Raw genomic sequence first — 14,524 nt, forward strand, 5'->3', positions numbered from 1 at the left:
TTTAAGGATGAGGCAATGATCAACTGCATGAAATGCTGCTGATAGGTCAAGTAAGATGAAGCCCAAAATTGACCTGGACCAGCATTATAGTTAACTGCACAAGGGGGTAATTGTGCCCAAATCTCCCTGACACCCTGGCATGAAGATGAAGGGGCAGATATTTAAGATTCATACAAAGATGCCCTAGAGGCTGGCTTCCATCCTCGTTTCCCATTGGAATTAGGAACGTGGAAGTCATTGGTAACCTCAATGAAAGCAATAGGGGGAGTCGTGGGTGTGAAAGTTTGATTGGAGTGGATAGAAGGGTAATTCAGAGAAGAGAAAATGATGGCAATGAGAGAAAAATGTTTTAAGGAGTTTCCTTATAAAGGGAAGCAGAAATATGGGGGTGATAGCTAGAATGGGAAGTGGGAGCAAGAGTTTTTGTCTCTTTAGATGGAAGATATTATAACGTGTTTGTTTTCTGATGGGAATGATCAAGTGGGAAAAAATAGGGACAATTGCAGGTGTGATGTTGAGTTTGCAAGAAAATATAGGATCTAGTGCATGAATGAGGGGACTAGCCTTAGCTAGCAACAGAAGGAAAGGCAGCTAGCTGTGGGGGTGGGTTCAGGGAGGAGAGTGATACGGAGGTGGGAGCTTGTGCATGTTCTCTTCCAATTGATCCTTTTTCCCCTAGTGAAGTAGGAAGCTGTATCACCAGCTGAGGGTCGGAAAGATGGGGAAAAGTTTAAGGAAAGTGGGAGAAGTTGTGAAATAGGTGTCTAGGAGAGAAGAGAGTGAATGGACTTGGGAATGCAGTTGGATCATGGATTGAATTAAGGGCTCACTCAAAATTTGCAGTCATGAATTTAAAAGGTTAATGGCATAGCTTTACGTTTTTCTCCCATCATGCTTACTTGCATGATATATGGGTGTGAAGGCAGTGAGTTGGATTTAACCAGAAATGTGATTTTGTGAGGCAAATAGGAAAAAGGGAGAGAGAGTTTCGGGGGAGTTGAGGGTGTATGGAAGGGAGTGATAGGTAAACATTGAAGTGAGGACATGAGGTTGGTGAGGGGCAGTAAAAAAGGTGGTAGGATCAACAGGCTGTAGGATCCAGTAAATTTGAAAGATTGTTAGAGTTGGGATATGAGGGAGCATGAGTTGGATAGATAGGAGGTGGTGGTTGGAGAGTGAGGTATATGACAGAGTTTATGTAGGAGTCCCAGATATTAGTAATGACAGGTATGACCATGGGAATAAAGGGCTGAGATAAGATCTTGAAGGAAATAGAGGTCAAGGCATTGAGAGACCAAGAGTATTGCTAAATATTGGAAACACCGGAATTTTGAAAAAGACGTGCCAGAAAAATTTCACGAGGAGGCCAGAGGTAAAGTCTTTCAAGGACTGAAGGGGAATATACAAGGAGAGCTTTCATAGATGACTGTAACAGGAAGAGTAGTGGGTGGTAGAATACAATGACATGAGATTCACATGGGGTGGGGGGTGGTTAGGAAGGAGGCAGAAAACTGGTCTGGAAAAGATAGCAATTTAGAAGTAGCAGTGAAAAACAGACAGGACCCCTACTGGCCCAGTGGGAAAAGACAAAATTGGAGGCAAGTCCCCCACCACTTGATAGGGCTGTAGGAATAGCAGTGTGGGGGGTGTGGAAGAACCAGGTTTTCTGTAAAGCAGGAAGGTGAAGGGAACGCTCCAAGAAGAGTGGGAGGATATAAGGGATTTTGCTACTGATATCACTGGGTTCCAGAGGATAGAGTGGAAGGGTTTCGGGAATTGGGGAGCAGTAGAAGATGGAGACAGATTAGGAGATGTACAGAGCCGTGCGGGGATTAGGGTTCAGGTGTTGCACAATGACCAGGGAGGCTTGGGCTTCTGATGGTGACTGAAGTAGCCAGGGATGTAGGGCATGATGGGATTGGTGGTCCATGGCAGAGTGTGGTGGTGCGGCTGTCAGGGCTGTGGGCTGGAGGAAGGAGGTCAGGATCTTGCCATGGACAGAGTCCGTGCACCCGTTGTTTCAGGCACTCTGACCCCAGAGTCCTGGAGAACGCTACCACTCTGTTCTAAAGAAGAAGTTGTCTTGGATGTGAGAAGAAGAAAGTTAATGACCTGTGCAGCTTAAAACCTTTTCTTTGCTTTTGACTTTCAATTGCACTGATATCAGCCTTTTTGTCTCAAGCCTTGAGAATCCTCCAGTTGAAAAGGAACTGGTATATGTACATCAGAATGGAGCTTCAGATGTGAGTTCTGTAGGGTAGAAATGAATTACCCAAGTGGAACTTCTTCTGAGGGAAGTATGGCATTTTGCAGATAGTGTTTGCAAACTGGGGGAAAGAAGGTGGTGAGGCTCCATGAGAAAGATCCTGGGACTTGGCATGACTTTAGGTGAGGATTCAGTGCTCAGTAAAGAAAACTGCCTTTTGTCTCCCCTGTTGCCGAATGCCCTTGACCCCCATCCGAGCCCTGCTGCATCTTCTTTGGATGTTATTTAACATCTATGTACCTCAGTTTCCTTACGTGTCATAGTTCCTGCTTCACAGGAAACTTGTAATCATTAAATGAGATAACGCAGGTGAAAGTATTTAACACACTGCATGGTACGTAAGGACTTAATAAATATGTTTTCTTAAATGGCCAGTGGTAGGTTCTTGCTCCCAGTCAGTCCCCTTCGTCCTGCCACTTGTGTGTTGTTTCTCATGTTGTCCTCCTCTTTCCTGTCTTTTCTTTCCTCTCCATATTTTCCTACACTGATCTCTTTTGCCTATATCCTTTCTCCTCCCTGGCTGTGGATGCCAGTGTTCCCCACACTCAGTTGAACACTCTTTGTGGCCTTCCAAGGTAAGGAACTCTTGGAACAGGGGGTGACGCAGCCCTGAGAGGAAGGACATGACTGGTGGGAGCAGTCTTCTGACCATCCCAACTAAGATCTGTGCCTGAGGTGTCTGCACAGCTTCAGTGAGCTGGTGACAGGAGCCTCAGGAGCTGGGATGACTGTATTGCAGGCCAGGCTGGGCCACTGTGTCTTGTGGGGCCTGGGACCACATCGGGGCAGAGCAGGCTGTGAAGGGGAGGGTCACGTGAATAGGGAGGGGCTGGGCCCAGTCCCCACATGAAGGGACTGTGAGCACAAGTAGTAATTTTGCTGCTGCTGACATACCACCATTACTCCTCCCATTAATGATAACAGCTCCTCTCCACTGCTTATCTCCACCAACTCTAGAGCCAGAATGCCTGGGTTTGAATCCTAACTCTGTCACCAAATGAGTCATGTGCCCTCGGGGAAGTTAGTTATTTAACCTTTCTGTGACTCATTTTCTCATCTCTAAATGGAGATAATTGGAACAGTACAGTAAATCCTCACTTAACGTCATGGATAGGTTCTGTGACTTTAAGCAGAATGACGTATAAGGAAAACAATTTTGCCTTAGGCTAACTGATGTAAACAAGAGTTAAATTCCTACAGCATCTCATCAACTTTGTAACAAAATGATGTTGAAAGAAACAATGTTATTTGAGGATCTACGATATAGTTGTTACAAGGATTGGGTGAATTAATAGTTAACAAAGTGTTTATAATAGTTCCTGGCACATTATAAGTACTATATAAATGCTTGTGTTATAAACAGTAGAAATCTTACAACAATCTTATAACAGCACAGTTATTTTCCTTTTAACATCTATGTACTGGGGCAGAGAGGTTAAATGACTTTCCCGAGGTCACAGGGCTATTAAGTGGCAGAATCAAATCTAGAACACAGATTTGAGATTCCAAAGTCCTTGCTTGCAGCCGTGGTGCTACACTGCCTCTGCCTCTGTGCACACGCCAGTGGGGAGTTTGCTTTCTAGAAGGGCTGTCAGGGAGGGAGAAGCAAGTGGGCAATGTGAGTGCAGGGGAGTAAACAGTCTGAGAGGTCAGCAGAGGTACTACTTGAGGACCTGGCTGGGCCAGGGGCTGCAGGCCCTTGGCCTGGTTCTCTGTTCCCTTCTGTGGGAGGGCAGTCTGGGGTTCCCTTAGGTACCTGAAGATTTGGATTATAGCCAGAGCACTGAACCTTCCTTAGGTCCTTTTCCTCCCTGCCTGTTTTCTGGGTAATCGCAGCCAAGTCAGTTAACCCTTTTGCACTTGTTTCCTCATCTGTCAAATGTGGATAACAATACTTGACCTGCCTACCTCATGGGATTTTTGAAAGGATTGAGTCAGTCATGGATCTGAAAACATTAGAAGAAGCATGAAGCAGCACCCAAATTTAAGATAGTAGAGTGATCCCAGGCCCCTTTACTGTGAGGGTCCTGTATGGACCCTCTTGCTGGTGATGCCCACTGACAAACCCCATGACCTCTTTGATCATTTTCCAGCATGGTCTACAGAGATGCTTAGAACCTCGTGTCTTTTGCTGGGATTTTACATTTCCCTCTGTGGACATAAAATAATAGTCGAGCATCGTCTGTATCCATGGGAAATTTCCTTTCTGCAATGGGTTTTTATTTTCAAGAGCCAGAGCCGGTGTCTGTCCAGGGTCCACAGTCACCTCAGCTCCCATTCCAAGAACTGTGCCATTTTTGGTTTCCGCTCTTGGCACAAGAAGGTGTGACCTTCTGGGCCTGGGAGCCCATAACTGCCCCTTCTCATTAGCATAGACCTGCTTCTGTGCATGTCCTGTAGGGAACACGGAGGAAGCTGACCCTTTTCCTGGGTGTCCTAGTCTCTGGGCTTCCCCTTGGGGTGTGCGTGTGTGTGTGTGTGTGTGTGTGTGTGTGTGTGTGTGTGTTGAAGGCTGTGTAGTCCTGGAGGCCGGGCCTCCTGCCAGCTGCTGAAGTTCTTTCCTGGAGTTGAGTTGGCCACCCAGCCATTTCCATTCTCTGCCCGCTGCCAAGCTCTATAGCATGGTCCCTATGCCAGCTTCAAACCGCACTCTGCTTTGGTAATCCAGGGCTTCCATTTTGAGAGAAAGCGATGGGAAACAGGAGTGAATGAGTGCGTGTATTGAATGGAGGGGGGGTGGGGAATTTTATTATTTTTTTTGGCAAGCCATGCCAAAATATATTGGCCCAGTCGTCTGGCCTTTACCCGAAAGTAGGGCTAACTGAAATGACCCCAAATATCCAATGGGGAAGCTCTTTATTCTTGGATTTATTAGGTTGTTGGAAAAGTCACGACATATTTTTTCTGTTTTTCATTGCAAAGATGCATCATGACTTTTCCGACAACCCAATAGACCATGTCAGATTAGCAATGCTTTTTGATTTTATATGGAAAATGGGAATAATAAATCCTACCACATGTACTCTTCATGACAAATGATAAATGAGCTTTTAATAGTTCACCACCTACTCACCAGGAATAGAACGTGACAAAGGTTATGTTTCTTCCAGTATATCCTACTGAATACTGAGTGTTATTTTTAAAAGGGCAGTGGCTCACTAAGTTTGGGAAACACTGGTTAAACAAAGTTAAGCAGGTTTTGTAGTTGTAGAGACCACCCAGGTCCTTCGTGTACCACTAATATACATGGTGAATCTCCAAGGGAATATATTGTATGCCACATTTCTTACATTTTTAACCAACTTTCTTAGTGGAACATTTTTCAAGTATCATCTCTGAAAAATACACTTTGGAAGATGCTGGTCTAGGTCATAAGCATATTCATTTCGTTCTTTTTTTGGTCTGATTGTGAAAGGAGGTGAACTGGTGAAATGCATGGGGTTGCTAAGATGTGGATTGTGAAGAGCAAGGGCATTGAAATTCAGAATCCGTTGCCATGAGTGCTTCCTCGTCTAAAACACCTCTCCCTCCTGTCCTTATAGCTCCCCTTTGAATTGGAGATTTACTACATTCAACATGTTATGCTCTACGTGGTGCCCATCTACCTGCTTTGGAAAGGAGGTAAGGCCAATGAAACACACCCTTGTGTCACCCCCACACCTTGACGCTCTCTTCTGTTTTGGGAAGTCACGACCTCTTGGGTGCCTATCAGGATCTTGAGCTGCTGCCTGGCTGGGTTTCTGCAGCCTGCTTTTATGCCAGACACCAGGCATTGAGAAATGGGCACAGACAGGGCCTGCGAAGAGTCTGGGGGCTTTGCAGAAGCAGCCTTTTTGGGTGAGCTTGGTGCCTCTGACTGCCTGTCCCAGGGCCTAGGCCTTGAGCTGTCCGTCTGGGAGGGTTTGGGTATGCATGGAACCTCCTACACTCTGCCACTCACTTGTGCTTGTGCCTTTCCTTTGTCTTAGTATGAAGTATAGGGCAGAAGGGGAGAAGGAAGCACTCAGCCCTCTCAAGAGAGGGACCTTGTGCTCTTGCTCATTATAGTCATCCTCTGAGAACCAAAGAAGATACTGAACGGGACAAGAAATATAGGGACTGTGGGATTATGGGATTGAAGAAAGAGGCAGGTAAAAGAGCAGTGACCTCCATGTAAAATAAACCACTGAAAACCTTCATTTGGTCATGTGGAAGAGACCAGGAACCTGGTAGAAGCAGCCTAGAAATGAAGTTGATTTTATGACCTCACACAATGCCCCTTCCATGATCCATCCCCTCCCTCTGTTGTGTAGTAGGCAAAAGGGAAGGGCGGTTCCTATCCGTTCTCGACTAAGTGCGTGAGCAGCTCCTCAGTGTTCTTACCTTCCTGAAAGGCCTGTACCCACAAGACATGCTCTGCTAGTCTTAGCCACCAGCCTCTCTATCTTGGTTGCTGAGACATTTCTGGGAGACCAACCCCAGGCAGCAAGGGTTTCATTTCTATCGCGTTAAAAATGACATGAGATGACATGGACCCTTGAGCCCACTGGAAGATGGTTTGAAAGTATGTTTCCTCTAACTCAGGAATTCTGGCAAACTTTAAGAACTTCTGGTATGAAATACCCTCAAGGACTAGTCAACCGAGGGACATGTTGGAGGATGGGCATTATGGCATTTACTACCAATGGAGAGATTGGTCCCCTGTCTCTGATTTCTATCAATTAGGACTCTTAGGACTTGTCTAAATATTCTTTGTGACTGTTTTTACCCTGTGCAGCCACTTGGGGTCTCATACTGTCAAAGAGAACATAAACGCACTATTTTCCCCTCTGAGTTTTAAGGGAAGTCTGAAGCTCTAGTAACCAGGAGACCTGTGCCATTTCTCTTGTCTGTCCCCTGTGGCACAGCAAATAGCGTCTTAATAATGTTTAAGCATCAGAGATAGACTCATTCTGAAGGGAACCAGTCAGGCAGCTGTCCTAGGGCTCAGACTCCTAGGATTCGTTGTTGCTGGTTTCTGAGGTGTTCAATGCGAGTTCTGGCCAAATGCGCATGGCTATTAGTTAAACCTTTTAGTGCTCTGAAGTGCCCGTCACAATCTGTTGGGTAGCTGAGCTAGACTAGTCTGCCATGGAAAATACCAGGTATCCATCCCTTGCTTCCCCCTCCCCCAACAAACAAACCCACCACAATCTGGGAAGCTGTGCCTTCTAGAAATGGTAGGTTCCACTGTGGCCTTCTATGGGTTCTATTGCTGCACTGTTTGAGGGAACTGAGCTGAGGAAGTATTGATTCCAAGTCTTCATTCCAATGTATTTCCTACTTTTAGTGATTCTTTCTCTTCTCCTCTGGTACCTGACCCTGGAAAGAGGCTGTAATAATAGTAACAGTAATAATGACCACAGTAAATATCAATGCTTACTTTTTATTGAGTGTTTCTTGTATGTGAGATACTGTGCTAGGCATGTTTTGTGTATTTTCTCATGAGAACTAACCTGATGAAAAGTCCTCTTTCTACGGAGGAGAAAATCCGGGCTCGGAAATGTTAGATACTTCACCCACAGCCCTATACAAAGCCTGGTTTAGATTCCCTCCCAAACCAGTGCTCTTTTGCATATACCATCTTGCCCTATAATACCGTTGTCTGTCTCCTAACAACATCAGGTGGGAGTCTCACCTCCACCTTCCCATATTCAGCCATTCACTCAACAAGTATTTGTTGAGTACCTACTGTGTGCCCAGCGTTTGCACTAGGGAATCAGAGATGAACCAGACAAGTACAGTCCTTCCACAGGACGTCCCTGATTTATGAGGAAAGATAGTCAATTGCATTACAGCGTGGTAAGTGCAACAGAGGGCACTGTGGGATCATAATATGGTTTCCAAAGCCTAGTTCACCTTCCCTTCTTCACCATTTCTGGGCTCTTGTGTGGTCTCAGCTTCCTTTCTGGCTCTTTGCTGCTCTCTGCTGTTCACTTGGGGGAAATTATGAGCATTTAGAGAATAACCTGGATTTCCTCAGGCTGGTTTCACCTTCAGACCGAGCCTTGGACCTAGGCCTGGCAGACGGGTAATGGATCTGGAATGGACAGTGGGAAGATTATTCCCTGTAAACCAAAAAAGGTGAGGGTTTGGGGCTTCTCTTCCCCAGAAGTCTCTTGTAATTTTCCAGGAATAACTGACTCAGGGTTTTTACCCAAGGCAAGATAGCTCTAGTGTAGATAGCTCCTGTGCCCAGGCAGTCTGTTTTCCTAAAAGGCACACTCCTGCTTCTTCCTGTGGTTTGCAGGTAGCTGGGTGGTGCTTACCGGGAATCTCTTGCCTCCCCTGGTCCTGCATTCCTTTGGCACCACCATCTTTGTCCACACTGCTCTTTTCTTCCTCCAGTCTGGCTCTTTATTTCTGTTTTTTATTCCTCCCAACATTTGCCTTTGGACTCTGGAACTAAGTTTTTTATACCCTCCCTAGCCCCATTCCCAGCTTTTCACGGAGCACCAAGTCCTATCTCTTGCCTGAAGCTCCCTCTAGTGGAGGCTGCTCTTTCTGCTTGGCCCCACATGCCTGGCTCCTCTCTGTCTCTTCCAGACCATTGTTTTATCTCTACCTTATGTGAAAATGCTTCTCCTTTCACCCGTCTCTCCATCTCTTTTTTTCATCACCATCACTACCTAACCTCTTGGTCACTTGCCCCGCATTCCTAGATGTCTTTGGCCCATAGGCTCTCAAATTTACCATTACAACTCTAGCCAGCATCCTGAGAGACTTCCAGTGAGGACTGCTCATTCCATACCTGGCTTCTCAAGGTTTGGGTTTCTGAACTCAGTGACTTCTATATCCCATTCTCCTTAGCCACTGGACCTTGCTTTACCCCTTCCCCTAAAACTCCTCTATCTGAGATCATCAGCCTCTATGCCCCCTTTTTTTAACCCAAACTTCCACTCCTTTCAGCTCCTTCCTTTTCCCAATCAGCTTATATTACTCTGAACAATTACTGGAATTTTTCTTTCACCAGCTCCTGAAAGGGTCTCACTCCCTTGTCACTTCACTGGGATCAGTGTCTAATCCCAGTGCCCATTTTGGGCTGCTTAAATGTATTGGTCTCTGTTCCAATTGTTCTCATAACACCATTGCTCAGTTATTTTCTGTCTCTGATCAGCTCCTCCCTGCATTGCCCTCAGACATCATGTGCTAAACCTCTACCACCCTCCCGAAACTTCTTGTCCAGTCTACTCAAACTTCCTGTGGTCTCCATTCTCCATAGATGTTCTCCAACAAATGATTGAGAAAATAGGGATTTGTGGGTGGGAATGCTCTCAAATACTTCTCTCTACTCGACAAGCTTATTTATCCACATGTATCCTTACTTTCCTCCCTCCCATCCTGGAGGAAGTGGTGTTTCTCCTGAATGAGGCCAGTCACACCTGAGTGTGGTTGCTTCCCACCACTGCCACCACGTCTGGAACCTCATTCCATCAATTAGTCACTCGTTTACCTAGAACTTCAGCCCTTTCTTTACTACTGGCTTTTTAGGCAATAAGGATGCTGAAGCCTTCCAATTCTACAAAACTTTCTTTAACTCCATACAACTCTGTCTTTCATCTTCCCTTCACAGCTAAGCATTTTTTAAAAATAGTGCCAACAATGGTCTCTAAATTTCAATTCTTTGGGCATGACAATTTTTACCTTCTCCATTTAACCACTTGTATTATTATATATATAATATATGTCCTTCAATCTACTGATTTTTTTTCTTTAAAATATGCTTGTTTAGAAGAGGAACTTTATATTATCCAGAAAATCCTGCATTCACTGCACTTGGTATCTATTTTAATACACTTTAAATATGCAGCTATTAAAAACAAAATGTTTATCTGTTTACAACCTGTAATCAGCTCACGAACAGGACACTCATCTACATTTGATGAGCCTGTCTTCTCAATCACCTTTCATTCCTCAGAACATTGCCATCTGACACCTTCCCTCTGCCGACCTCTTCACAGAAACAGCACTTCTAAAGATAGCCCACGATATCTGTATGACCAAATTATAATAACCGTCTCTCAGGCTTTATCCTGCCGGAACTCTCTGCTCTGTTGAACACTGTTGAGTCTTAGGGCTTCCAAAATCTCCCCCTCTCTTGGCTTGCCTACCTCAGTGACCATGCCCTCCCAAGTCTTCTTCAGGAGTTCTTTTCCATGTCCTCTGAGATGTTTGTTTTCCCAGAGTTCTGTTCTGGGCTCACCTCTCGCTTGCTACTCCCGGCATGGTCTCATGAGCTTACACAGTTTAACCAGCAGTCTGTGCAGTGATGGCCACCGCATCCCTATCTGCAACCAAGACTTAGGAGACTCAGTTTCATATTGTTCACTCAACATCTCCACCTGAACGTCCCAAGCACACCTCACAATCAGCCTGTCCATGCTGCTCTCATTATCTTTCTCATCAACCCTGCTTCTTTTCCTGTGGTTCTGGACAGATGGCATTCCCAGCTAGAACCTGGAAATCATCTCTTCTGCCATATCTATTTCATTAATTCATCTAACACACACACACACACACACATATATATATATATATATATATATATATATATATATATTAGTCCATTTGCGCTGCTATTACAAAATGTCACAGACTGGGTGGCTTATAAAGAACAGACATGTATTGCTCACAGTTCTGGAGGCTGGGAAGTCCAGATGAAGGTGCCAGGATAGTTGCCTTCTGGTGAGGGCCCTCTTCCTGGTTCATGGGTGACCCCTTCTCACTGTGTCCTCACATGGAAGGGGAGAGAGGTTCCTCTGGAGCTTTTATAAGGCACTAATTCCATTCGTGAGGACTCCACCCCCATAACCTAAGCACCTCCCAAAGGCCCTACCTCGTAATACCATCATCTTTGGGAGTTAGGATTGCACCATGTGAATTTAGGGAGACACAAACATTCAGACCAACATATTTACGCTGCCCTTTTTTTCTGCCAGGCTCTCCACTGGCCACTGGGGTGCCCTGATGAGTGAAAGTCAAACACCAACCCTTCCATCAGAATTTATAATGTAGCTGGGGGGGAGACAGATCTGAATCTAATAATCACACAAATGAAGGTATATAGTTATAAGAGAGCTTCGAATAACACAAGCTGACCTAGTTTGGAGGTTTGGGGGAGAGTTCCCTGAGGAAGTGACATTTCAACTGAGAACTGAAGGATGCAAAGAGTTTACTAGACCAGCGTAGGATGAGAGGATGTGAATGAACCTTTAAATAGCCAGACACAAAGGTGTGTGCAACCGCACTGCAGCAGGAGGGGGAGCCAGGTGGTGGGTGGGTGACACTAGGTGTGAGGGACAGGCAGGAGTCAGATATGGAGGGCTTTGTAGTCCATGGTCAGGGGTTTGGCCTTTATTCTAAAAGCTGTGGAAAGTCAGTGAAAGTTTTAAGAAGGGGCATAATATCAGCTTGTTTTTCATATTGATTCTTTTCTCATGTAATTCACTGATATACTCGTACAGATGCTCCTCGACTTACAAAGCGGTGACGTCCAGATAAACCTCATCGTTAAGTTGAAAATACCTTAAGTCAAAAATACAGTTAATACACCTAACCTGCTGAACATCATAGCTTGTCCTAGCCTACCTTAATCATGCTCAGAACACTTACATTAGCCTACAGTTGGGCAAGGTCATCTAACACAGTGAATACACTGTAGAGTATCAGTTGTTTACCTTCAAGACCATGTGGCTGGCTGGGAGCTGCAGCTCACTGCCACTGTCCAACATCATGAGAGAGTATTGTAGCATATTGCTAGTCCAGGAAAAGATTAAAATTCAAAGTATAGCTTCTACTGAATGTGTATTATTACTTTCTCACTATCATACAGTTGAAAAATCATAAGTCAACAACCATCTTAAGTAACAGACCATCTGTAGTTTAAAATCTAAGACATAAAAAACCATTTTGTGAAAAATCACCATTGCACCTCTTCCTCCCATCCACACCTTCCCCCCTATAACTCCACAGGTTACCACCATTTTTTTTGTGCACGTCTACAAAAAAACATCCAGCCTAAGTCAAAGCTTACAAGAGTTTATTTGAGCTAAACTGACAACAATTGCCAGGAAGCAAAGTCTCAATGGATTGGAAAAATGCTCCGGAAAATGGCCATTGTGCAGCTTATTTTATACATTGTAATCAAAGGAGGAGGCTTCCATGAAGTCCATTGGTTGTAGATTAAAGGGGTGGGAGAACGCAAAGTGGGGGGAGGGGGAATCTCTGGGATTGGATAAAAAGTAAAATGGAGAGACACACACTTCTTTTACATTGGTGGGTACAGAATAATTAAAAGCATTTTACAGCACATAGAGATAGTATTTGGGGAACAAGATAACAGTGAGGGAGTTTGTAGTTTCCTGCTCTGGTGTGGGGGGTTCTACTCCCTGGGGGGGTCAGGCAAGCGATTACTCTGACATTCCAAGGGTATGTTATCTTAGATGCAAAAAGACAACAGACAGGCTCACTTAAGGTAAAGACTGACCTTTATCAAGGAAGCTACAGGCCAAGGATGTGACTTCCCACCATGGCCCACCTTAGTTAGGAATTTTTATGTTCATGCCATCCTGTGTGGTTATTTTCAGTCTCCTGAGCTTGTCAGGTTTCCTCTGTGGCCCCTTTTCCATTCACATGCACATCCTCCCAGAGTTTCTTTTTGAATATATAAGTAAAATTTTAAAATATTTTATTTCCCTCCTTCTTAAGCTATACATCCCAAAATAGCATACTACTACGCAACAGTTTTGTGGCTGTTGTTACTGTTTTGCTTAGCAGTATTTCTGAGAGAGCTTTCTGTGAAAGGTTCTACGTTGTTTTTCACAGCAGCATATGTCCCATTGTGTGGGTGATCAAATGCAGTATAATACAAATGGTAACACTATATAGCACTGTGACTGCCACACATTGTTTCAACCTCTTCACACACATTAACTCATTTAATCCCCACACATCCTCTTAGGTAGGTGTTACTGTTATCTCTCCTTTATGTATAAGGAAACTGACGCTCAGATACTTAGTGGCAGACGCAGGATTTGAACTCACTGGTGTGGTCCTGGGGTTCTTACTGTTAAACATAACACAAGGCTACATACAACCCTATACTGTAATTTATTTATTCCATCTCCTCCTGATAGACATTTAGGTTGTTTGGAATCTTTTGCTAATATAAATAACACCGCACTGATCTTGTACCAATGCCATTTTGCATGTGTGCAAGTGTTTCTATAGGATAAATCCCCCTAAGTGGAATTGCTGAATCAGAGTATATGCATTTGTAATGTTGACGGGTATTTCCCAATCCACAAAGGTATCACGATTTAATGGTCACTAGCAATGTGTAAGAGCTCCTGTTTCCACACAGCCTCATCAAAAGAGTGTATTTCCAACCTTTTCAATTGTTGCCCATCTGATAGATAAAAATAACGGTTAATCAGTTCAGTTTTAATTTGAATTTCTCTTTGAATGTCACAACTGTCTTGCATAGGTGTTTATCTGTGTTTCACCACTAGGTGGCAGCAATGTCATATTGTCATCCTTTCAAGAGCTGAGGTTATACAATTAAGATCAGTTTAAATCATACTTTAAATTAACAATAAATAATTAAATCGATAGTGTTTATTATAATTCATATGCTGTGGGAGTGAGAGCACAGGCGAATTCTGTGAGGTCCCAGGATTTTGGCTTGGGTGGCTGGAGGCGGGTAGGGTGCCACGAATGGAGAGGGGACCCCAAAGGAGCACGTTTTAGAGAGAAAGATGATTTTATTTGAGGTTGAGGCACTTCTAAACTATCCAGGTTGAGATGTCAGGAGGCAGTTCGATGGAGTATTCTGTAGCTGTTCAGGGGAGTCTGAGTTAGAGGCTAACTTCGGTTATAAAAGTAGCTTTGCTATAAAAGTGGTGGGTACAAATATGGGAGTAGATGAGATGGTCCAGGGTAACTATGTACGTGGGGGAAGAAATAGAACTTAGAAAAAGGCCTTGAGGAGTGTCATTCTGTAAATAGGAAGAAGAGTATCAGGAGATTGCAAGAGTGATCAGAGGAATAGAAGGAATGGCTGGCTGGCTTGGAAGCTAAGGCAGTGGAAATGTTCATTAAAATAGTAGTGTTACTGTGCTAAAGGTCTGGCTGCTCATGCATGAGTTACTCGAGAGGCGAGAGATGAGGTTGGTGGGAAGAAAAGTAGGCTTCTTCAAAACACTGGCATTCTGGGGAGCAAGGCCATCCCCTGCCCCCCAC

General features: G+C 44.4%; 1 protein-coding gene across 14 annotated transcripts in view; it reads left to right on the top strand.

Annotated features, from left to right (window-relative positions):
- The window catches only part of TMEM164 (transmembrane protein 164), a 378,792-nt gene that overhangs the window by 158,898 nt on the left and 205,370 nt on the right, over window positions 1-14,524 (top strand). For 12 of the 14 annotated variants that reach the window (XM_019660222.1, XM_019660215.1, XM_019660214.1 and 9 more), the window contains one exon: window positions 5,809-5,887. The exons of the other annotated variants lie outside the window; for them this stretch is intronic. In XM_019660222.1, coding sequence (XP_019515767.1) covers window positions 5,809-5,887 — 79 coding nt within the window. The remainder of the gene's footprint in view (window positions 1-5,808; window positions 5,888-14,524) is intronic. 14 annotated transcript variants of the gene reach the window in all.

The sequence above is a fragment of the Hipposideros armiger genome, unplaced genomic scaffold (assembly GCF_001890085.2).
Source record: "Hipposideros armiger isolate ML-2016 unplaced genomic scaffold, ASM189008v1 scaffold_314, whole genome shotgun sequence".
Taxonomy (NCBI): Eukaryota; Metazoa; Chordata; class Mammalia; order Chiroptera; family Hipposideridae; genus Hipposideros; species Hipposideros armiger.